Consider the following 24,405-nt stretch of genomic DNA (forward strand, 5'->3'; position numbering starts at 1 on the left):
TTTTTATAAATTCTATACATATATCACTATAATTATTCTATAGTACATTAAGTCTACAGAAATAAAATACAAAGGGGTATCCTATATAATAAAAGGCTAATATGCAAATCAACTATCAGTCAGACATCCCCGGAGGGCTCCTGGACTGCGAGCAGTGCAGGCCGGGCTGAGGGACTCCCCCACCGACCCCCGCTGAGAGCACGAATTTCGTGCACTAGGCTTCTAGTCTATTATATAAAAAGCCTGTGGTCGTCACAGTCAGGCATCCCTGGAGGGCTCCCGGACTGCGAGGGGTGCAGGCCGAGCTGAGGGACTCCCTCCCACCCCCGCTGAGTGCACAAATTTCGTGCACTGGGCCTCTAGTCTATTATATAAAAAGCCTGTGGTTGTCACGCCATAACAACCGATCAGCAGGATGCTGTGTGTGTGGGGTGGGCGGCTACTTGACTCTGGAGGACCTGACTGGAGGTGTGGGTGGGTTTCTGGGGCCCACTGGGGTAGAGGGCGGGTTTCTGGGTTTACATTATTATTGTATAGTAATCATTCAGTGTTGATGACCTTTCCTTTCTCATAGACCTTTTTGTTTTTCTTGGAGTTAATAATTGCCCTCTTTTTTATTTGTTTTCCTAGGGTTTTTAAAAAATTGTACATATTATCTCTTCTTTATAAACTTTCTGAAAACATTATGAAAGCCCTCTTTGTACTACTTATACATGGCCAAACATGACAATTTTTCTCAATTTTGTTTTCCTGGGCAACCAATTCCTGTAGCTGTTTGCTGTAATGATGACCAGATTTGAGTTTAGTCTACTACACAGACATTGTCTTGGAACTTTCATTTGCTCCTCTTCTGATTGAAGTTCCTGTTTCTTGTATCCTGTGTCTTTCTCTTTCTGTGTAATATTCTCAAAGGAAAGTCATTATCTTTCCAAATTTGAAGGTGTTACTTCAATCTTCTAGCATCTGATTTTGCTGTTAGGAAATTCAATGCTATTCTGATTCCCATTGCTTGATACATGGACTGTTTTTTTTCTTTGGAAACTTTTAGAATGTTTCCTTTATCTGCTTTGGATGGGTCTCTTTTCATTCAATGTGTCTGGAACAAGGTGTACTTCTCAATCTGGAGACTTAAAATTTTAGTTTTGGGAAATTTTTCTGCATTATTTCTTCACTATTTTTCACCCCTCTACTTTCTCTGTTTCTTCTTCTAGAAATCCTCTTAGTTTTAGATCTTTATACTAAATAATCTCTTAGTTTTTAAAATAATTATTCTCAGTTGTTAGCTCTTTGTATTTTTGTTTTACCATTTAAAAATATTTAAAATAAAATAGTGATGAAATATGTTTTTCAGTGTCTATCACGATTGATATAAGTATGGACATTGAAGACTCTTATTTTTAAGAGGAATTACAGTTAAATTAAAATCATACAGCATTAATTTGAAAACAAATGTATAAGATTTATACACTTGGGGAGATTTAAATAAAGCTGCAATTCATAGAGCCTATAAAAATAGTTTGTGTGTGTGTGTATGTGTGTGTAAGCATGTCACCACTAAGGGGCAGCCTTGTCATATTTTATTTTTCTGTTTTCTGTGCTAGAAGGTTTATTTACTCCCAGAAAAGAAGCACAGAATTCCCAAACGATATTTAAGATGCATGAAAGGTATTAAAAATGTGACCAGAAAAAAAAAACAACTTTAGAAAAATGAAAAATTCCCTTTTTTTTCCTCTCTTCATTCACTATAGGTGAATTAGATGCTTTAAGATGAAGATTAGTTTGCAGTTATTTATAGTAACATGCTGCCTGGATTTTTGCCTTCATGAGGCAGCAGAGTAGTACCAGCATATTTAGGTGTGCAAAATTTTACAAGTGGTAGCTAATTTTAATGTATAACTATATTTCCATACAGGAGACTGTATCTTTTTAAAAAATCCTCACCTGAAAATATATTTATTGATTTGAGCGAGAGACAGAGAGAAATAGACATTGATATGAGAGAGAAATTTCGATTGTTTGCCTCTAGTATGTGCCCTGACTGGGGATCGAACCTGCAACTTAGGTATGTGCCCTGACTTGGAATTGAACCCATAACCTTTTGGTGGATGGGAGGATGCTACAGTCAACTGAGCCACCGGGCCAGGGCAGAAGACTATCTTTGAAGTCATCTTTTAATCACTTGTTGCCGTGTTTTGATGGATGGGAGGATGCTACAATCAACTGAGCCACCGGCCAGGGCAGAAGACTACCTTTGAAGTCATCTTTTAATCACTTGTTGCCGTGAAACATGTCCAGGTCTTGTCACTACACTTATTGGCAGCCTTGGAGGTGACACAGACCCTGACTCAGTGGCACATTGGACTCAACGTAGTTAGAGTTGGCCCCAAATGCTGCCACCTGCCTAGTAAGATCCACCTTGACCGAAGCTGTTGAGTGGTTTTTTAAAAGAAAAGGATCTGTAGGTGACTTGAAAAGTTCATCGAGTGCTATTATTAAATATAAATATTAGTGTTCTAAATTGAAAATCAGAATTATTTGGTGATGTATAAATATTTGGAGATGATTCTGAACATCATATTTACTGTGATTTAGTACCAATAGATGCCATTTAATTTCACATTTTTAGATCTTCATGCTGGTTATTTATGTTTGCCTTATTTTTTTAAAAAAAGTATATTTTTATTGATTTCAGAGAGGAAGGGGGAGGGAGAGAGAGAGAAACATTAATGCTGAGAGAGAATCATTGATTGGCTGCCTCCTGCACGCCCCCTACTGGGGATTGAGCCAGCAACCCGGGCATGCGCCCTGACTGGGTCTCCAACCGTGACCTCCTGGTCCCGAGATTGACATTCAGTCACTGAGTCACAGTGGCCAGTCAGGCTTACCTTATTTTTAATTCTTATTTATTTTTTTGCCAGATGAGGTCATGACTGCCATATGCCAAAATATTAGATTAATTCTATTAATTTGAAATTATAAAAGGTAATTTGAAATGTGAAACAAGAAGTTCAATTAGTACTTTGTTCTATGTTTCAGTTAGCAAGACTTACTTTAGTATTTTTTAAATGATAAGCCTCATGTCAAAATACATAGCATAATGGAATATTGTATGTATGCCATTCATTAAGGCTGGTGGTGGTGTGGAAGATTGATACATAGGGCATTCTGTAGAAGGTTGTGAATTGTAATAACTATTATACATAATCTCAAAGTCTAAAGAAAGATGCTAATTCTGGGGGGGAAAATGCTAACATTGTTTTGTTTTGTGAATCGTAGCTGACTTTGGCCTAGCAAAGCAAAAACAAGAGAACAGTAAACTCACATCTGTTGTTGGAACAATCCTGTATTCCTGGTAAGCACAATTATTTTATGGCTCTCAAACATCAGACTTAACTAGTTTGGGCTTTCATTCCTCTTCTTGGCTCACAAAGGAAAGACAACTTTAGGAAAAGAAGTTTATTTAGTAAGTTTTCCCCAATTACCCAAGAATTATATATCACTCTATGTGTTTAAAACAATGACAACAAAGTAATGTTCCTCTATTCCTTGTGGGGACTATTTTATTACTTAGATAGGTATCCCACCATCTGGCAAATAATAAGTGCTCAATAAATTTATTGTGTGAACAAATAAATGATGACATACATACTTAGACATATATTTACAAGGTTGGTTGTTTCTTGAGTATAAATGAGCGTTTATATTTTGATGAATTGAGACACTTGTGGCTTCTTAGCATGACCTGAGGATTTATTTGCAATTCATTAATTATTTTGAAGTAAGGATCTTCTTTTGCCTATTACACATCATTTGTCTGAATCTGTTGAAATTAGTAAATGAATGTGATAGTCAGTAGACATACAGATTTCAAGAAAATATTCTGAAATATTTGTCCGGTCAAATAATCAAGACGCTTCTATTTTCTTTTAAATCTAGTCTATTGTTGTGCATTTGAGTCCTGGGGGTAGACTTCAGAACGAATCTTCGCAAGGGAGGGTGGGTATTATCTATAAATAAGTGTCATTTAAAACTCTGCCCCTGTGTCTGGACAGGTTCCACTGGGGAGTCTCATGCCTACACTGCCTACCCCTGGCCCATGCCTGACATTGCAGGAAGCCTCTTCCTCCAGATGCAGGTGGCAGTGTCCCTCTAGCACTGTATCTAAAGAAAGCTTAGCGTTGCGCTTACTTTAAAGGAGAAATGTTTAAAGGAATTCCATCATTTATTGAAGGGTGCATTAGGATCTAAGAAGTGTTAAATTGATAACTGACACAGTAAGTAGCTCTGGGGTTGACCAGCACACCCAGCACGGGGCACCCGTGGAATACGGCTGCTCCACTGGGCAATGCCTTGACTCCTCCCACACAGTAGGTGTCCTATTTCTCTGTGCCTTCAGCGTTGGTACATCTCAGGAGTGTCTTTTTGAATTGTGAAAACAAAATCATCCTTCAGTTCAATTCTGAATGGACTCAGCATAATTAGGGGAGAGCAGGAGCTGTGGTTTGGTTGGGTTTCGATTTATGTTGAGATATTGGGAGACCTGGAATTTTCCTCTTGGCATTGTAGCCACTGGGTATCTCTCAGCCTGACAGTCACCTAATGGAAGCACTTTTTTTTTTTAAAGCTTTGCGGAATTAAACTGGGAAAGGGAAGGGAAGGGAAGAGAGATGTGCGTGTTTATCATCTTACCTGTCCCTTATGTAGACATCCCAGCGCTTACTTGTCGGGAGTAGATGACTTAAATCCTTTTCCATGTGATATGATAGGAGCCTTCATCAGGGGCATCAGAAGGTCCCCAGGGACAATGCAGAAAGCCAGGGCAGAGCAGGGACATGGCATGCATGAGGGGAAGGCCCATGGCGCTGGGGTGAGCACCCCACTGTTCTGTGTAATGGTCATGCCATGTTCTGTGTAGTATGTAAGCATTTTGCAAAGGGATCGATAGCTTCCTCCCTTTCAGATGTTATGACAGAACTTGCTTGGAAGTGAGTCTGACTGACTAATAAAATAATAAAGGTCACACGTGAAGAACAGAGATAACAACAGTGATGCGGGTAAACGGGTAGAGGAAAGAGTTGGGGAAGTCAGAGGATGTAAACAATGGGGAAATAGGGAGGCAGATCACCATGTCAGAGGCCGTCTTCTCACTGTGTCCTCACATGTTGGAAGGGACAAAAGAGCTTTCTGGGATTTCTTTTGAAAAGGCACTAATCTTACTCATGGGGGCCCTGCCTTCATGACCTGACCATCTTCCAAAGGCCCTCCTCCTAACTCCATCACCTTGGAGGTTAGGACCACAACATACCAATTTTGGGGGAACACAAACATTTAGTCCATAATAGTGGTCTTTATATTTATAACTAGAGGCCCGGTGCATGAAATTCATGCACAGGAGGCGGGTGTCCCTCAGCCCGGCCTGCACCCTCTTGCAGTCCAGGACCCCTTGCTCCCTACCACCTGCCTGCTCGCTGTCCCTTACCGCTCAGCTTGCTGCTCCTTAGTGCTGCCTCTGCCTCGGAGACAGGAGAGGTGCCTGCCACCACCGCTGCGCTCGCCAGCCATGAGCCTGGCTTCTGGCTGAGTGGTGCTCCCCCTGTGGGAGCGCACTGACCACCAGGGAGCAGCTGGTCATTCTGCCGTTCAGTTGATTTGCATATTAGGCTTTTATTATATAGGATAGTTTCTGCTTTATTTTTTAATTATTTTTAAAATTTCTTCTGCTTTATTTTTATATAATTTAATGCAGATATGTATAGGTCATGAATCTTTATTTTCAGTTGTACCTTTTATCAGTGAGAAGTGGCTAGTGTACTAAATGCTTCTTTGTTTGCTTGTCTCAAATATTTTCTTTGTTTTAATTTAGTATTGTGAATTCTCGTTTTTGTTTCAGCCCTCAGTCACTTCTGTTATTTCTTGTTGTGGTACTGAATCTGTAATGACTGTCTGGAATTCTTGGACCTTTCTTGGGAATGACCTGTTTTTCTTTCCCAGACAATGAATCCATTCACAAAGCTTGTTAGTTTATACTTGTTATGCATTTGAGAAAGGAGAGGAAACTTTTAAAGAGATCTAGTTATCAATTTAAAAGCACCACACTGTTCAATGCTGGTACAATAAATTAAGGCGACAATTTCTAAATGTGGTAAACAAAACAAAGTACAATCCTTATTTCACTTTCTCTGTTTCCCTTTTCTTAAAGCAAAGTACAATCCTTATTTCACTTTCTCTGTTTTCTCCCATTTAAACTGTGGACATCTGAGGAAAGGGCCAAGTATAAATTATTTGAGTAAATACGGCATTCTGGGTTTTATAGTTTGAAAATATGTTGCATTTCCTGTTTTATGGGAAAGGAAACAAAGTACAAAGAGCATATCTCACAGGGTCATTCCATTCAGCCACCAGGTTCTTTGCTAAGTTGATTTATTCTCTCTGTAGAGCTGGCATCCATGGGCTACACTGAGAGCAGTTAATCCCTGAGTGGAACACAATAAATTGGGATCTGAGGAAGGTGCTTTATTTCTTTGTTTTGAAGATCTGTTATTGTACTGAAAGAGAGAAGAAGGGACTGTTTTCATAAATGATCAGATTATGAAGATGAATTTTAGCAGTGTTGGGAATATGGACATTTTCAAGGACGAAGCTTCAATAGGAAGTAAAAGCTGCCGGCCCTCCATTTCAGTGACTTTGAGTAAGAGAAGAGAAGTAGAGGTAGATCATTTAGCTCCTTGCCAACAGGAGGAGGGAAATTAGCAATTTAGTACAGGTACAATGGTAGCAAAAATGGACCCTCATTCTTTAACTTTTGCCCAGAAATCTAAGAGGCATGCACTGGACAGTTGCTTTGTTAGGAAAAAAACACTTAATTTTTAGTCAGGGTAGTAGAGATAACAGCCAATTATGGCAAACCAGAATGTCAGCCAAGCAAAGTGGCAAGGAAAACATGTTTCTTGTCATGTTCGTTACAGATAGTAGAGAGCAGTTGTAATAAAATATGGCTTAAAACTCCTCCTCTTTTACTCTTGAAAATCTTTTTCTTCTTTATTCCGTCTTTAAGTTTTTAAAGCCGCAATCTGATTTTAGGGAAATTACTATAAAGATGCTTCATGTGTAGCCTTGGACTCGATGCTATATCATGCTCTCATTTTTCTAGCTCATTGTCAACCAGACAGTCATTATCAAACATGCTCCGGCCATGGATTTTCCATGTTTTAATCCCTCCTTCCCATTCCCCCATATCAACTTCCCAGGCATCTCTGCAGGGTTTCAGTATGGCAGATACTGGCCTCAGGGAAGACTCGTTGGGTGAAAGAAACTTCTCTGTACTCCTGATAGCACACCGGATCTGTGCTTCTTATCGACAGCTTGCTTTGTTGGGGTTTAGCAAATGGTTTACTTATCGAGGATAGTGAGACAGACTGAAATCATTCCTGAGAAAGCCGTCAGAGGCCACGGCCAGAGGTTTTTCATACATTCAGAGTTATGGAACTATGGAACGTCTATTTAAAAGATGAAAGAGGAGTGCATTCTTTTTTTTTTTTTCAGCCACGGAAGAGTGCAGATTTAGGATGTATTTGCCTAGCATTTTAAGAGGAAATACAGTGGGGATTCAGTTTAAGAAATCTATAAATAAAAAAAAATGAATTCTAAAGAGTGACTTTGAAAAAATGTGCTAGCTCTCTTTTAGAATAAAAACCCTTTATTTTGTCTCAAAGTCTTAAACAGAAAATAGGTTCTAATAGTCCATCAAAGGAGTACCTGATCAGAAATTGTTGATATGCTTACCAATTTGTTTTCGAGTAGAATGCTATCTAATTTTAAATATAATGTTGAATATAAGGTAGGCATCAATGTTATATTTCCATATGCTTAGACATACAGAAAAGTGAATTTAATCTTTGTTTTAAAACAGTGTATGTATCTGTCATTAGATGTTTTAAACCTAATTGATGGGCACAGCATTCCAGAACAAGAATATGTCTTACAAACCTTTTTCTTATGGCGGGGAGAGCAAGACCTCCAAAGGGGAAATAGCTGCTTGATGCCACAGAACAGTTAAATGTAATTCGCGAGATACACTTTTTTTTTAAAATAATGATTTTCTTCATAGCACTTATTAACTTTTATTTATTTACTTACATGTCAGTTGTCTCCCTTAGTAGAATGGAAGCTCCATGAGGCCAGGGATTTTTTTTTTAGTGTGTTCTGTTCACTGCTATGTCCCCAACCCCTGCAACAGTGCCTGGCACATAGTAAGTGGCCAATACATATTGGTTGAATAAATGAAAATATGACCAGGGAGCAATAGTGCTTTTAGAATTTGGTGTCAGGCCATCTGTGCTTGCTGGCTTGGTAAGAGAAGGTTTCACGCAATAGGTAGAACCTGGTCTATACGATAAAGAAGGGTATTGTTTGGGGATGAAGAGAGTGAATGTGCTAGATAAGGGTTGCCATGAAATAGGAGCAAAGATCAGAAGAATTTAAATGTTAATGTAATTGACATGGGTGGGTCAGGGTGAGAGCAGGCCACCCCTAGTGTTTTGAGATCACACGTACTTTTCTCAAACTGGACCTGCTGGAAAAGACAGCCTGGCACCACTGTTATCACTACAGACTTTTTTTTCACCGAGGGTGGTAAAAGTTCTTGCCCTACTTGAGTTTGACTTGAATAGGCCAAAGGTCAAATATGTGTTTGTCCACTCAGACCTCATCAGGATTCAGGAATATGACAGTCCCATCCTCACTACTATGTCTGCCGTGCTGCCTGGTTTTTATCTAACCCACTTATTGTCACAACCCCCATGAAAGGTGACAGATTTCTCTGTAGAATAACAATGATGCCACTTTGCATTTGTATTTTTCAATCTTAATAAATTGCAGTGTCAGATAAAATGATCTAGAATCAATTGTGCCATCTGTGCAACGTTCACTCACCCTAGTGGGGAGATGAAATTGAACGTAACTTGACATTTCATTTTCTAGTAAAATGCTCTTACACATAAGACACTTATCTAGCTTAAAGAAGTGTTGCATTAATCAATGAAATAATGGGTCAGTTTTAGTTTTAAGCAGCATCTACCACTCATTCATGTAAAGTGTATTGATCATTCTTCCACCTAGAGTGCCTTGCCCCTCTAGTTCATACAGTGTTACTTAGGGGTCTGAATAATACACCTCCCGAATCCACAGGAGGCAGGCGACCCAAGGGGAAATTTTGGCATCTAGAAACCAGCCATGGCCCACCTCGACCTATGGAACTCATGAGGCTATTCTGATGGGTCATAGTCCACTTTACTTATTATTATTTAACTAAAATGTTTACAGATAATATATGGTCATTGCAAAAATTGGGGCTGGACTTAACATGTCACATATATGTATTTCACATATATATGTATTTAAAAGAACTTTCATACTTAAAAGTTTATATTTAAAGTGCTTATATTTAAAATAACTTTCTAATCATTGACTTCATTGGTGTTAGAACACATCAATACATGTCTTTATGTAAAATGAGAGAAATGTGATGCTTTTAGAGAAATATAAATACACGGCTATCCTTATTTTTTTCTAAAGTAAGTGCAGAAAACCACATTTAATGCTTAAGCAGCTTTCCATGTGCCTTTCTGTAAGAAGGATTACTTGAGCACTAACCAAGGAGAGGACACAAAGAATATCGCCACTGGAATAAAATACAAGATTCCCAATGAAATTGGAATTTTAAATGAACAACTGAGTTTTCTTTCGGTTTATGTCCAAACATTGTATTTTTTAGTATCAATACATCCCAGATGTTGTAAATTTTTAGTAATTGAAATTTAGCTGGTGATCTGGGTTTTTACTTGCTAAAGCTGCCAACCCTAGATGCAATGTAGGTCTGGCAGACTCTAAAATCTGTGATACAGGTGTGGCCTGTTTCCTTCAGTGGCATGCCTATGGCTCTTGAATGTGTCATCTAATTCTCCTTTCTCTCTGTAAGAACTTTGTGTTTAGAACAAACCTAAATCTATTTAGATATCAAATCTCTGTAATTATTTGCCTAATGGCACCAGGCATCTGTGAGTTGAGAGTATTTCAGTGGTGTTGGCTACAGAACCTGTCAAGATAGGGCTTTCCAAGCCTAACAGCTTCCAGAATGGTGTTACCCATTGGCTATCCCTAACTATGGCTCTCTGAGGCATAAATCAGTGCACTCCAAATTGACCTAGCTTCTACTAGTCCCCCCTATGAGCACATACTGCATTTTGTAGTGTGTGTTCATCTCCCCATCACCCAAGCTGGGCACTCGGGAGCCTGAAAGATGACAGGGTCTTCCCCTTCTCTTATCCTCCTCCCTGTGTGCAGTCAGTCCTGGGGATTTCCTCTTCTCCCATTTCCTTGGCCACTGCATTAATGGAGACTCATTCTTTCTGTCCCTCCTTCAGCTCAGTCCTTCCCACCTCCATAGAGGAGAGCACCACTTGGCGGATCAGAATGCCCCCTAACTTCTGTGGCTCCAGTGGGACTAGACATAGTCCATCAACGCCTTTAGGTACTTTCAATATTAGGGCCTCGTAGGAAAAGATCAGAACACGGATGGATCTTGCAACTACGTGCGTCCTTCTGCCTAGAGTCTTTTTTGCTGAGCTCTGCTCATCTCACTAAGTGTCTGAATATCATATTGCTCACTCCTTCCCAGAAAATGCACCCAGGCACTTATTCCCCCCGAGTCTTCCCAACTTCCCACATCTCCTTTGATTTTCATTGCCTTCCATCCCACCAGAGTGATTGTTGTCTGAGCCATTTCTCAGAATCATTTTACCCAGCCTCAGCAGCCATAAACATGCACTGACAGGCACACACACATGCACGCATATGTGCACACACACCCACCGTGCATGTGTGTGTTTTGGCCATCCTATAATGCTAAATGCTCTACGTGGAATCATTCCGAGATACGGCACAATTTACTTTTCAGTCTAAATAAACTGTAGTTATTGGCATATAGTATTAATTACGTCACTTCAGATTTTTATCCTCATGAATTCATATGGATTTTTGCCTTCTTGACTGAGCAAATAGCGGATCTTGTGTTCTCAGACAGATGGTTTCTATTCTTTCGGAATTTACATTTTAGTTTCTCTTTCAGTTAACAATGATAAGTTAGTTCTCTCTCCTGTGTTCTGAAGGCAGTCTAGGGAGATGAATGTTTGATAGCCAGAACCAGGGAACTAAATGTACTTTTTAATAGACTGAGATTAATACATTGCTAGGAGATGCAGAACTCCCTTTTCTATCTTGACTCAGTGAAGCAAATATTGTGGGGTGAGTTATTTCAATAAGAGAAACTTGTCTCCAAACATTTAGTCTTTACTATGTCCCCAACTCCTCAGAGTCCTTTTATTAGTATTTTCTGAGGAAATTTTTTAATTTATTGGTTTTCTCAGAAAACCTACACTAGTTTGCCAGGGCCTGTAACAAAATAACACAGACAGGGTAGCTTGAAGAACAGAAATTTATTTTCTTACAGTTCTGAAGGCTAGAGTCCAAGATCAAGATGTTGGTAGATTTGCTTTCCGCTGAGGCCTCTCTCCTTGGCTTGCAGGTGGCCGCCCTCCTGCTGCCTCTTCACATGGTGGTTCTGTGTACCCACATTCCAGGTGTCTCTTCTTCTTCTTAAGACACTAGTTATATTGGATCAGGACCCATCCTAATGGCATCTTCTTAATTCAGTCCTCCTCTATATACCAGTTCTCTAATCACGGTTACATTCTGAGGTACTGGGAGTTGGGACTGCAGCATATACAATTTGGGGGGCAAAGTTCAGACTGTATAACAGAACATTTTGTTGTGTCTTCTAAATATCAGATTCTATTTCCAGTTTGTCATTACTTTAGTTGTAATTCTGAAACTCTTAGCTTAGAGATTAATTGAAGTTGGATCCCAGAAGCAAAGTGACCATTAGCAACTGTGTTGTTTGTCTCTCTTTTCTTATTCTCTTCCAGAGAATTGATTCTCGGTCTTTTTGAGGGATCCCTAGACAGCGTTGAGAATCTGATGAAAGCTATTATATCAGTCAACTTTGACAACCTATCTCAAAACTTAGTGGTTTAATATAATAACCTCTCCCCACTCCCAATACACTGCGGGCTGGTCCCAGCAGGGACTGTGCTCAAATGGTTGCCAATGGCTTGCATTCATAGGGTTTTCAAGAGCAGAAAGACAGAGTGAGTTCCAAAGAGGGTGTTTTCCAAGTATCTCTCTGCATCACTTTTACTGACGCTTCCTTAGCCAAAGCAAAACATATGGTCCAGCCAAGATCGGAGGGGTGGAGAGGCAGGCTCCCTCTCTAGATGGGAGGACCCCGAAGCCTGTGGAAAGGGGGCACGCCTGTGGGAACGGGAGGAGTTTGTGGTCTCCAGTGAGAAGGAGGAGGAGATATAAGGGTGAGAAAAGTAAACCAAGTACACTCTCTTCTTACAAGTGTTTTCCCCCCACATTGAGGAATTATCTTCTGAGGAGAAATGAACTGTTTGCAGAGAAGTCCAGACGCTGCTGTGGAGAGTGACTGGAGAAGGGCCCTGGGGCCCTGGTCGGGCACAGAACATCTGCTTCATGAGTTCTTGGGAACAGGAAGCACATCTCTTATGTTCTCAGTAGATAAAAACACGAGGAATTTGTCTGTGGGGAGCCAAGGGCACCCTCCTCTTGAGGACATTACTTCCTGTAAGGCATGTCTTTTTCAATGTGAGCAGTTGATCAGGTGGTCACAAGGGACACCTTTTTAGTTGCTTGGGACCAGCAGGATCCTGCAAATCACCCCCGATTCCCCTTTTGCCATGTGATTGAATTCAAAAGCACCAAATATGACAATGCTTAGCTCAGGGACTAGGATCACACTTTCCTCTGCAAATACATAATGGGAATCTTACACCAGGCATTCCCCATAATAGCACAAGTATAGCGGCTCCTTGGTTATTCTTAACAGTCAGTACTGAATTATACCTACTCTGTTCTGACATTGATTTATCAATATATTTAAACCTTAACTCACTGTCCAAGTTAACCATTGATCCCCACTCCATTAATTTAGAGAGCTTAGCACAGTCCTAAGACTATGCTGTAGGACTGAATTATCAAACTATTCTGTTTGGGGTGTGTGGGTTTGACACTTTGCTGAGTTTCATTCTACAAATATGATAGAGGAAACTTCTATTAGTCCAAAATATCAAAGGGGACAATATTCCCCTCCACATTAAAAAAGAAAAAAAAGAAAAAGAAAAACATGTCAAACATGCCCCTCACAGCTTAACTTCGTTTAAAGGCTGTCAGCATCCTTGTCCAGATCGGAAATACAATTTCAGAGAAGCTGACATGATGGGTGTTGTCATTTCCTGCAACACATTTAAATGTAGTTTTCCACCTATTTTATACATTAAGTTGAATAGCAAAGGAAAGTGTTGTATCAGTTAGTCTTTCCCATAAAAATGCTGCGTTAGAAACCACCGCAAAACCTTAATGGCATTCGACAGCAAGCACTTACTGTCAGACTCACAGGTCTGGGTGTTCTGGGCTGGTTCTGCTTCAGGCTGCAGGTTTATGGGTTGTCTGGGCAAGGTCTGCTCCACGTGTCTTATTATGGGCTCAGGCCGGAGAGGCAGCAGCTACCTGGGTAATCCTCTTCTAGAAGCTCCTAGAGGGACAAATGGGAGCCCTTGAATCTGTTTGGACTGAGACCTGATCTGGTGCACGGTCCCTTCCACATGGCATTGCCAGAGCCAGGCAACATCATCACAACCAGAGGCAGGAGTGGGTGACAAAGACTGCCTACTAAGAGGCCAGGGTGAGATGTACAAAACTTCCAGAACAGAAAAGAATGGGGGCCAGGGGTTCCATCCACCACAGAGGGGTGGTGGTTTCTGGAAATAATAACTTCCCTGGACACCTGGTAGGCAGTGTTTATGGTCAGCTGGAGTCTAGTGCTTGAAATGAAATCGCTTGCTTGTGCTTGTGGTTCATCCAAGTCTGGGCGAATTCAAAGGTACTTTTTAATGCGTGTACTTGAAATACTGATAAGTAGTTTCACTTGTTTTCCCCTTGTGTCTCCAACTATAGCTTAAAAATTGGACTTCTTTCTGAACTGACCTCCCCGCTTTTCAGTGTCATTAACACCCTCATTTTCGTTCAGCCCTGAGGTACTGAAGAGTGAGCCGTACGGGGAGAAGGCTGACGTCTGGGCCGCAGGCTGCATCCTGTACCAGATGGCGACACTGAACCCCCCCTTCTACAGCTCCAACATGCTCTCCCTGGCCACAAAAGTAAGCAAGCATGGGAGGCCACAGGGCCTCCTGCTGCTGACAGTGCCACTCCTTTTCTGCTTAAATAGAACCTTGTGACGTCACTAAAACTGTCAACAGCAGGCATTGATTTTCCCCCCAAAATATGTTTTTACTAATATTTAGAGAGAAGGGAAGGGAGAGGGATAGAGAGATAGAAACATTGATGAGTTCAACCACTGAGCCACACCGGCCAGGCAGCAGGCATAGCTTTATTAACCACATACTCCAGTTTATTTTTCCTCCTTTCTTCTAAATCTACACCATGTGCTATGGCACATTTCCCCTATGATTGCCTTTATTTATAATAGAAAAGTATAAAATAAATATATCAAATTACTTTTTGGTCTATTCTCTTTTTTTATTTAAATCTGTATTGAAAGTATTATATATGTCCCATTCCCCCCCCATTGACCCCTTCTAGCCGCCCAATTCTTTAAATTCTTTGGTTGATCGCATCCACCTACCCACTTACCCCCACCTTCCCTTTGCAGTTTGGTCTGTCATTCTTAATTGAAGTTTGGATTACCCACGATCCAACATAACATAACGTATTATATTATCCTCCACATCATTCATATGAATCTGAGGTTAACTTTAGCTCAGCTTGAAGAACATAATTCCAAGCTAAAGAACTATTTAATTGATGTCAATTTTGTATTTGTTGGAATGCTTTTGCTCCTGATTAGAATTTGTGGACAAAGTTATAATGCTTACTGGGTAACTCTCGAGTGGTCGAGCACTACTGCTCAAAAATATCAATGTCCCTCCGTTCCCGTCATTCCACTGCGTTTGTTTTGCAGATAGTGGAGGCGGTGTATGAGCCAGTGCCAGAAGGCATCTACTCTGAAAAAGTGACAGATACCATCAGCAGGTAATTAGGCTCCCAACTTTGAACATACAGGGATCCTCAAGAAATACCTCACATCTACAAGGATTTCCTTTGTAAATATTCATGCGGAGGGAGGGCTCCCAAATAATCTAAACCTAGAAAAGTATTTTGCATCATCAATAATAGGGACCATTTGGAAGCCATGAAATGTCCAAGAGGAAGTAGTACATTCACTTGAAATATTACACAACCACTAGACTAGAATGATGATCCTGAGTGCTTTGTTTCTACTTGTAAGACACGTGCAGTATGAACCCAAGTAGAGCAGGATGTGAAGTTGTTTATAACTATGACAAAAAGCTTAAAAATATGGCATAAATGTGGAAAAAGGCTGGGCAGGAATATATAAAATGGAAAAAGGTCATGTTAGATAAAATTATAAGCATTTTTCATTTCTGTTTTTAAATCAGTAATGTTGTATTGTATAATACATTTTCGAAGAAAGTTGGGAAGAATTTTTCTAGCTAGCAATATAGTAAGAGTTTAATGCAAGGAATTATCCCTTTGCAAAGTTCTGACCCCACAGGGCTTGTCCCAGCTGATCCCTCCCCTCTCCCCTCTCACTTTTCCTCTTTTCTCTCCCTTTGGACCTTTGACCTTGCTATTCCCCCTTTCTGGAACTCTCTTCTCTGAAGCATGCATGGCACAGGCCTTCACTTCCCTTGGGTTTCTGCTGAGCTGTCCTGTGTCAGGAAGCCAGCCCCACAGCCTTTCTGCACCCTCTCGTGCCCTTGCCTGCTCTCTCAAGCTCACAGCGCCCATCCCCCTGACGTGTTGTGCCTGTGTATGCGGACTTGTCTCTTTATTGTCTCTCTGTCCTCACCAGACTCCACAAGAGCAGGGACTTCTTCAGTTTAGCTCACAGCTGTTCCGTGCCCAAAGCAATGACTGGCACAGTGTAGTAGACCCTTAACTAATTAAATACTGGTTGTACGAATAAATGACTCTCATTTATCTGGCTGATTGTTATTTCTGGACCATTTTAAGTACTTAAGTTGGCCCAAGATGACTTCTCTGCCCCATTGAGCTGAGTCAAATTCTCATTATTATGATGGAAACCCTAGAGTCACCTCCGATAGACTCTTTATCCACGCCCCGGCCCGATTCCCGTCCAGCTCGGTTCTGTGTCTGCCCCAGCACTGAGCAGCCTCTCTGGTGGGATGTCATAGACATATTACCGTGGCTGTGCCCCTTCCCCTTTGTCTCCCCTCCCAGCCCATTGTTTGGCAGTAATAGGCCCTCCTCACATGTTTTCAGGGTTACATCTGGAGTCTCTGCTTGTGCAGCGCGGTGCTGCCCTGCTGTACACTAAGAGCCCCAGGCCCAGATCAGGCTGAGCTTCACTAACTACAGACTCTGAACATACCATTTGACCACTCTTTTGCATCTCTGTTTCCTCACTTAGTAAAAATGGGGATCCTAGTAGCACCAACTTCATCAGGCTGGTGTGCTGATTACACAGGGCATATATTGTTAATATTACAAGAAATGAGCTGAAACCCTTTCTTAAATCATCTGAATTCTGCATGTCTTGGATCGTGCCTTGTTGCTAATGAATCCAGACAAATGTATTTAAACTGCTCATCTTCACAGTCTGTCCCCGTTCTCTGCTATCTGTTTTTTGTGAAGTGCCTTAAAAATCCAAGTCTCCGGAGTTGTCAAGATGGAGTACCAGACGTACTCGTTTTACTTCTCCTTTTCATAGGTATTTGATTGCCACAAGGAGTCAGGGAGGGGTAGGGCAGAGAAAAAGAACGGAGACATTATTCTGATTTTGTGGCACCGGGCAAACAGAACCATAATTTGCTTCTAACACGCTCCCCGGCTATTGGTATCCGTGCCTCTTGGGGCTAAGAGGCTGTGGCAGAGTCATAAATCAACATTGTCATGAAAAGGTTAAAAGCATCAGTAGGTTCTGGAATTAACCGAATTCATCTTCCTCCTCTTCCACCCATCTGAACATTCCCAGGCCCACTTCCCCTTTCCCCCCGCCCCGGGTGCTGTGTGGGTAGCAATGGCAACTACTCATGGGCTCGCTTCAAAGCCTGAATAAGATAATGCTTCTGGTGCTCTTACCACAGTGCCCAGCAGATAGCAAGCATTCAATAAAACCAGCTATTGCTATTAATAACAATATTACATGTGGAATTAAGTATATAAAACACATTGTGATAAATGTGATGCAGGACAGTAAAGGGCAATAAGAGATTACAGAAGAATTTGGCCTGGTCTGGAGTTTTGAGGAAGATTACTATGAAGAAGGGATATGTAATCTGGACCTGTACAACTCTCAAATAGTAAACAGAGTAGAGAAAGCATTTCATAGACAGGCATCTGTGAAAGCTTTCCTGGGGGGAAAGAGCTTGTTAGTTTGAGGAACTGAAAGACATTGATGATGGAGCATGTTAAGTATGGGAGAGAATAAACACGTGATTAGGGACTAGGGGGAGACCAGATTGACCAGGTCCTGTAGGCCACAGTGAGAGTTTGGAATTTTTATTTCGAGTACCGAGAGGACTAAAGGGCTATTAATAGTCTGGGCACAGTGAAAATCTCCTCCTTAGCACAGATCAGGGGGGACAGACTGGAGGAAAAGAGTGTGGAAGGGAGAGAAAGGCCCAGCTGCCCATTGAGAGCTGATGGTGGCTTTGACCGGAGTGGGGTTGGTGTTGACGGAGAGAAGTGGGGTTGTTTCCTCTGTAGGCTGGAAACTGAGTCAACAAGTTTGGGGTACAGTCATAAGAGGATTAAAAAATGCTTTAGTTAACTGGGACAATGTAGTGCCATTGAAAAAATGAAAGCAATTGGATTTGTTCTGTGGAACTTCAGAAAATGAGAAGAGAGTCCTAGGAGGCCACGGTCAGCTCACCATTAGGAATTAAGTGTCAGAATTAGAGGCTCACACCATGGAGCAGGCTGCTGGGTGGGTAGTGTCACCAGAATGTTTAAGAGAATGAATGATCACTATTAAGAGATTCCAGATTAAATGTTTTTGATGATAATTTTTATTCAAAATAATAAGATGCCATAAGAAGAACTGACAATTAGTTTTTTTTTGTTTTTTTAAAAATATATTTTATTGATTTTTTACAGAGAGGAAGGGAGAGAGATAGAGAGTTAGAAACATCAATGAGAGAGAGACATCGATCAGCCGCCTCCTGCACATCCCCCACCGGGTACGCGCCCGTAACCCAGGTACATGCCCCTGACCGGAATCGAACCCGGGACCCTTCAGTCTGCAGGCCGACGGGATAATTTTTATTCAAAATAATAAGCTGCCATAAGAAGAACCGACAATTAGTTTTATAACTGACTATAAATTAAGATTGCAGCATGCATTCTGTAACAGATGTTGTTTTCATTTAAAGTTATTCAAGACTCATTGTCTGGGTTCACATCACAAATAAAGTTTTATCTTTAGAAAATTTGACACACACACACAAAAACCCAAAATCAGTCATGGGTTGCTTGCAGTCACATATTTAAGTTGCTTTGGATTTTTAGACTTTAAAAATTTAGTTCCCAAAGAATTAGGGAACAAATTCAATTTCCTGTTTTCCTTGGGAAATTGGTACCAGGGACACATCAAGGCAGAAGTGTTCTTAATGATCATTTATGACTCAGCAAAACAGGCTCAGAGCCAGTCACTAGTACTGTTGTAGAGCTTTTGAAATACAAGACAACCATTGATGGGAAAATTCACTAGACTCATTCTTAATTTTCAACAAGGTGTTGTTTCTGATCATACATCTGCCGTACCATCTTCTCACTTTTACTTCCTGCATCTTGTCCACTAGAGCTCATACAGTTTGTTTTCCCGTTCGTTGAGGTAGTAGGAAGTGGTCATTGGAACCTTTTTTTTTCTTAACAGGCTTTTAAATTAGGAAAATATCTTAGATTTTACTTCCTGCATCTTGTCAACTAGAGCTCATACAGTTTGTTTTCCTGTTTGTTGAGGTAGTAGAAAGTGGTTATTGGAACCTTTTTTTTTTTTAACAGGCTTTTAAATTAGGAAAATATCTTAGCAACCCTGAAGAGTTTGAGGCAGACAATAAATACATTTCATTACCAGCATTACTACTTTTATCTTGCAGTAGACTGTCAAGGGACTATTGTCTGTTTACTTTTGAAAAAAGGAAGATCATTTCTTATTATGCACAAAATATTCCAATTGCCTTATTTTTCGCTGTCTCTGCCTGGTTGCATAAGCTGGCCGGCCCTTTGTTTCCCAGGCAGTGGGGAGACTAACAGAGTTAATGCTTTCAGCTCTTCTGAGGACAAATTGATCGTTAAATTTTTCACCCCACATTCAACTCTTTGCTTCTTTAAACATGAAACGAATACAACTTAACATTGTAGCCCTCTAATTCTTTCCCTCGGGTCTCAGTGCAGAGTGGGGACAAGGTGGGCCGGCTGATTGGAACATCCCAGATTTTTTTCTAGAATATGATTCCATGCTTACTCTACTCGAGAATCATCGAAGCATTGGGTTGCTCTTAAGAATTTCTGTGGACTATCTACACAGGGAGACATTTCAAAGCAAAGAAGCTAGACTAGAACTTCTGGTGGGAGATATACCTGGTAGTCTCAGTCTGTGGCCAAGTAGTTTGGGTATGGACGGTAACTTCTTAAATGTTAGGCTAAGTTATTTAGTTTGTTTGTCCACTCACTTGCTAAGTTCCTCTTAGGACCCAGACTTCATTTTGCATGCTGGGGGGAGATCATGGCGAAGGTGGACACATGTCCCCCCTCTCAAGAAATTTCCAGTTTCTAGTGGTGAAAGAGACCATTACAATACAATAATTATAGTTGTTTTAAGTACTTAAATATAGACAGTGCAGTGGGAACATATCAAAGGGGGACAGTGAGTCTACCCCAGGGTGTTCTGAAAAGTCTTACTGGTAGAGACTTGAAAAGAGTGGGATTTTGGTAAGCAGTTAATGGATGTGGTTTAGGAAAGGCAGATACCATCAGCACAAAACAGATTCAAGCAGAAGGGATAAAAATGAACAAAGAAATGAGAGCATAGAAAAGCCATGGGCTATTTGGGAAAGTACAGGGAGGAGCATTTGCTGTGTTGCTGGGGCAGAGGGAGAAGAGGAGGTGAGGAGCTGGAGAGAGGTAAGGGACAGTTCAGGAGGGGCTTGTATGGCATGCTGGGAATTTTAATTTTGTCCAGTTGGGCCGCTGAGGGGCTATTGAGCAGTTCTGAGCAGAGGAGCGACGTAATCGGTTTTGGAATATTATTCTGTAGCGTTTCGCCATATGGAGCAGAGGTGGGCAAGGGATGAGCATGCCACTGAGGAGACTATTTCAGTAGTCCAAGCAAGAGCTGATGAAATAGGCCAATGCCCTGGGATCAGAGGGGAAGGATACAGAGTTAGAAATTAGTGAAAAGGCAGAAGCCACAGGACTCAGTGTTGGTTGAATGTCGGAGGGGATGGGAGAGAAATAAAGTTTGGATTTTCTTTTCCATTTATTAGGCTTTTATAACGTGTCAGCACTTTAGAGGGCTGGCTGCATTTCATCACCATGCCAGCTTGATCTTATGGTGATACCATTTTACGGATGGGCTGTCTGAGGCTTAGAAGCGAAGTGTTGCCCAACATCAGAGGTAATGAAGGACGAGCCAGGATTTAAACCCCAGTGAGGTGGCTCAGAGCCTTCAGACCTAATTATGATGCTAAACTGTACCTCCTGGATGGCAAATGCAGGATGGGGAGCAATTCTGGGAGAGAAGGGGATAGATAAATGCCAGAACAGAGGCCATGCTGGTTCCCATTTACCATAATAGATAACTATATCATTTGTAAAATTAGTTTATGTTGCCTTTTCAATTAAAAAACAGCAGATAATTAAACTGCCAATATTATGTTGAATTAGTTTAAAAATCTGCAGACTAAGAATTTGGAATATCTGCATTGATGAAAGGCTCAGTTACTGGGAGCCTTTGTTTCCCCCCCCTGTCATAGCAGTCATAACCAACACTAGGTCAACCAAACATTTTTTTTATGAACTTTAATCCCTCTTGCTAATTAAGTGAGGGTAGAGGAAAAAGCCCATCTCGTTAGAAGGTGAACTTCAACATTTAGCTCCTTTTGTGCTTATGAACAAAAGTAAGAAACTTGAACAGAAATTTGTCATCGCCGCACAAAGCCGGCTTTCTGTGCTTATGACCAATGCATGGGGCCTCTGCACTCACATCAGTCCTACGCTCAGGGTAAGGGGCTGCATTCGAGGTCAATAATTGCATCTTTGAATCGGTCTGTTGGAAGTGAAATATTATGGGACAAGGAGCATGTGTGTTGAGGGTTTGGGGCCTCAGCTCATGCTCCCTGCCTCCCTGGCATAGATTCTCAGCCATCTGCTCCAGCCCCACGACCTTTACCTGGCCTCCAGCTCCAGCTCCCTGTTTCTGTCCCCATCATTGCTGCTGCCCCCTACCTGCTGTGGGAGGCCTGTGTTCCACCTTTACCCTCCTCCCTGTGGGGTGTTGCTGAAGGTAAATAAGGAGGGGTCAGGATGGTTGATGTGCTCTGCCATGTCTTGGGTCAGGGCCAAGAAGAGGTCATCCCTGACCAGTACCATGGCTGTGTTTGGAGGGTGATTCAGTGGGGGTCTCTTGCCCACCTCCAATCCAGGTACCAATTGCATCCTGCTGGCACAGAGGCTGCAATGTTTGGGGTCTCCCATCTACTACCAGGATGCTGGACTGTGGAAAGGGGAGATTGAGTTCCCACTTCCTGGGGCCCATAGTTTCATTTTGTCCTGGGAACCACACAAATTATATAGCTGGCCCTGTCTCCATGATCTCTCGCCTTCCTTTGTACATAATAAAGTTCATAGACTGAACTTTGTTAAATATGAATTCAGAAGATGTATAAGTGTCGATCATAACCATAGTAGAAGCCAACTGCCTCAGAACTTAAAAAGAAGTAGCATGAAATGGAATGTCTTAAACTCTGATTAAGATGTGTGTAGTTTGCTCATGGTTAATAAACTCAATAAGCAAGAATAATTAACATATTAGAATCTTATTTTGAAGAATAATTGCTATTAATAATTCTTCAGTCTTGCCTGGAGACATCAGTATAGGCACAACTTGTATTAACTATGGGTTGCTAAATAGAATACAAGATGTGAAAATTAGATCTTTTTCTCAAAGTCCAAACAATTTAAATTTTACTGAAAAGCACAAATAACTTTAGTGAAGTTGGTGAATTTTAATTTAAAAAATAGAGAAAATATTGCCTAGCTGATGTGGCTCAGTGGTTGAGCATTGACCTATGAACCAGGAAGAAATGGTTCGATTCCTGGGCAGGGCACATACCTGGTCAGGGCACATATAGGGCTCAATTCTTAGTAGGGGGCATGCAAGGGGCAGCTGATCAATGATTCTCTCTCATCATTGATGTTTCTATCTCTCTTTCCTCTCTTCCTCTCTGAAATCAATACAAATATATTTTTAAAAATAGAGGAAATATTGTAGTGAGTTTCACAAGCATTTAGGATGCTAGCCAATGATCTTGACAACTGGTTCCCTGGACATCTAATGTTTAGCTGTGACATGAACAATATTTCCTCTAGTAGGCTGATTGATATTTCATACCTCCAACATCATAGAAAATATTAGTAAGCAATGTGTCAAATTAGCTACTTTAAAAAATTTATTACAAACAGTTTAAACCTCTTAAGTAACTGGGGTGCATGTGATATCTATGTCCTCATGTTTTGAAAGACACTAATTAGGTTTGTTAATATTTGCCACTGTACAGCTGGAAAAGGTCAACTTGTGACCCTCTCCCCCCAAACATTTCTTCCTTTGATCCATCAGGGGTGATCACTGGGGACTCTCTCATCAGTTTCTGCCTTTGTTTCACTGACCAGCGAGTTGGTGGCGATTTTAGAAAATGACCAGTTCACACAGGAGAAGATAACTCCATCCGCCTGTCCTGAGGCCCAAGGAGCAGCTTCATGTTTAGCCTATAGCCCTTGCCTGCGGGTGCAGCTGCGAAGAGAACAGTGCTGACTCCCCCCCACGCCCCCAACTTGTCAAATGCCTTTGGAAAAGTCTTGGATTCAAAACTACGCTTGATGTCCATCTCACCCTAGGTTCTCTTGGGTGCAGACACCATGGTGGATGCAGAGTGGAATTTAACCTTCACCTTCCAAGCCCCCTGGCTGGTGCTGATGTCGATTGGACTGTAGTAATGAACGAATCTTCTCTTAGGTGCCTCACTCCTGACGCAGAAGCCCGCCCAGATATTGTGGAAGTCAGCTCCGTGATATCGGATGTCATGATGAAGTATTTAGATAGCTTGTCTACATCCCAGCTGGCCTTGGAGAAGAAACTGGAACGGGAACGGAGGCGCACACAGAGGTATTTTATGGAAGCCAACCGGAACGCCGTCACGTGTCACCATGAGCTGGCCCCACTGTCTCAGGTAAGTGTGAATCTTTCGGTCTCTTTACGATGCACTCTAGTAGGTGCTCTAAGGTTGTTCACGCCGTCTTAAGGAATAACTCGTTTATTTTTTTCCTTTTTATTGAATTTATTGGGGTGACGGTAGTTAACAATATTATACAGGTTTCAGGTGCACAGTTCTACAACACATCATCTGTACCCTGTATTGTGTGTTCACCACCCCAATAGTCTCCTGTCATCATCATTTATCCCCCCTATACCCTCCTCCACCCCTCACCCTGGTAATCCCCACACTGTTGTCCTGGTCTGTGAGTTTGTTCTTCTTTGTGTGTTTGTTCCCCCACATCCCCGTGGTTCAGGGTTCAGGATCAGGAAGAGGAGCCGCACACAAATAAAGGAGATAATTTGGAAATACTTGGGGGTCAAGCGGGCAAGTCCAACTCAAGGGGAAGGACTTCTACTGGTGCCCAGGCCTCGCCAGCCTTTTATTTGCTTTGGTTAAGCATAAAACCCTTAGGCAGGAAATTGCAGTAACAGGCTATCTTAAAAGGTCAGTAAATATTAGGAGGATTTACTCTGAGACTATTTGATTAAGAAATAGCTTAAGCCCCCATTATCAGGACTAAACGATCGGTGCATAGCTCAGGTCCTTGCCATGGGTTCAAGGGTCACCAGCATTCCAGGATCCTTGTGCACTTCTCTGCTAGTGAAGGTAATGGGCGGCCTCCTGCATCTCCTGTATTCTTTTTTGGCTCTGTCCTCCTCCCCTCTCCCCC

At 41.5% G+C, this 24,405-nt stretch overlaps 1 protein-coding gene across 1 annotated transcript in view; it reads left to right on the plus strand.

Moving 5' to 3' along the window:
- NEK10 (NIMA related kinase 10) overlaps positions 1–24,405 on the plus strand; it is a 139,093-nt gene that overhangs the window by 67,056 nt on the left and 47,632 nt on the right. The window contains exons 23-26 of the mRNA XM_015562099.1: positions 3,277–3,352; positions 14,165–14,294; positions 15,116–15,186; positions 23,435–23,648. Of these exons, the coding sequence (XP_015417585.1) occupies positions 3,277–3,352; positions 14,165–14,294; positions 15,116–15,186; positions 23,435–23,648 (491 nt within the window). The remainder of the gene's footprint in view (positions 1–3,276; positions 3,353–14,164; positions 14,295–15,115; positions 15,187–23,434; positions 23,649–24,405) is intronic.

Source organism: Myotis davidii, unplaced genomic scaffold, assembly GCF_000327345.1.
Source record: "Myotis davidii unplaced genomic scaffold, ASM32734v1 scaffold1910, whole genome shotgun sequence".
In the NCBI taxonomy this organism is placed as follows: Eukaryota; Metazoa; Chordata; class Mammalia; order Chiroptera; family Vespertilionidae; genus Myotis; species Myotis davidii.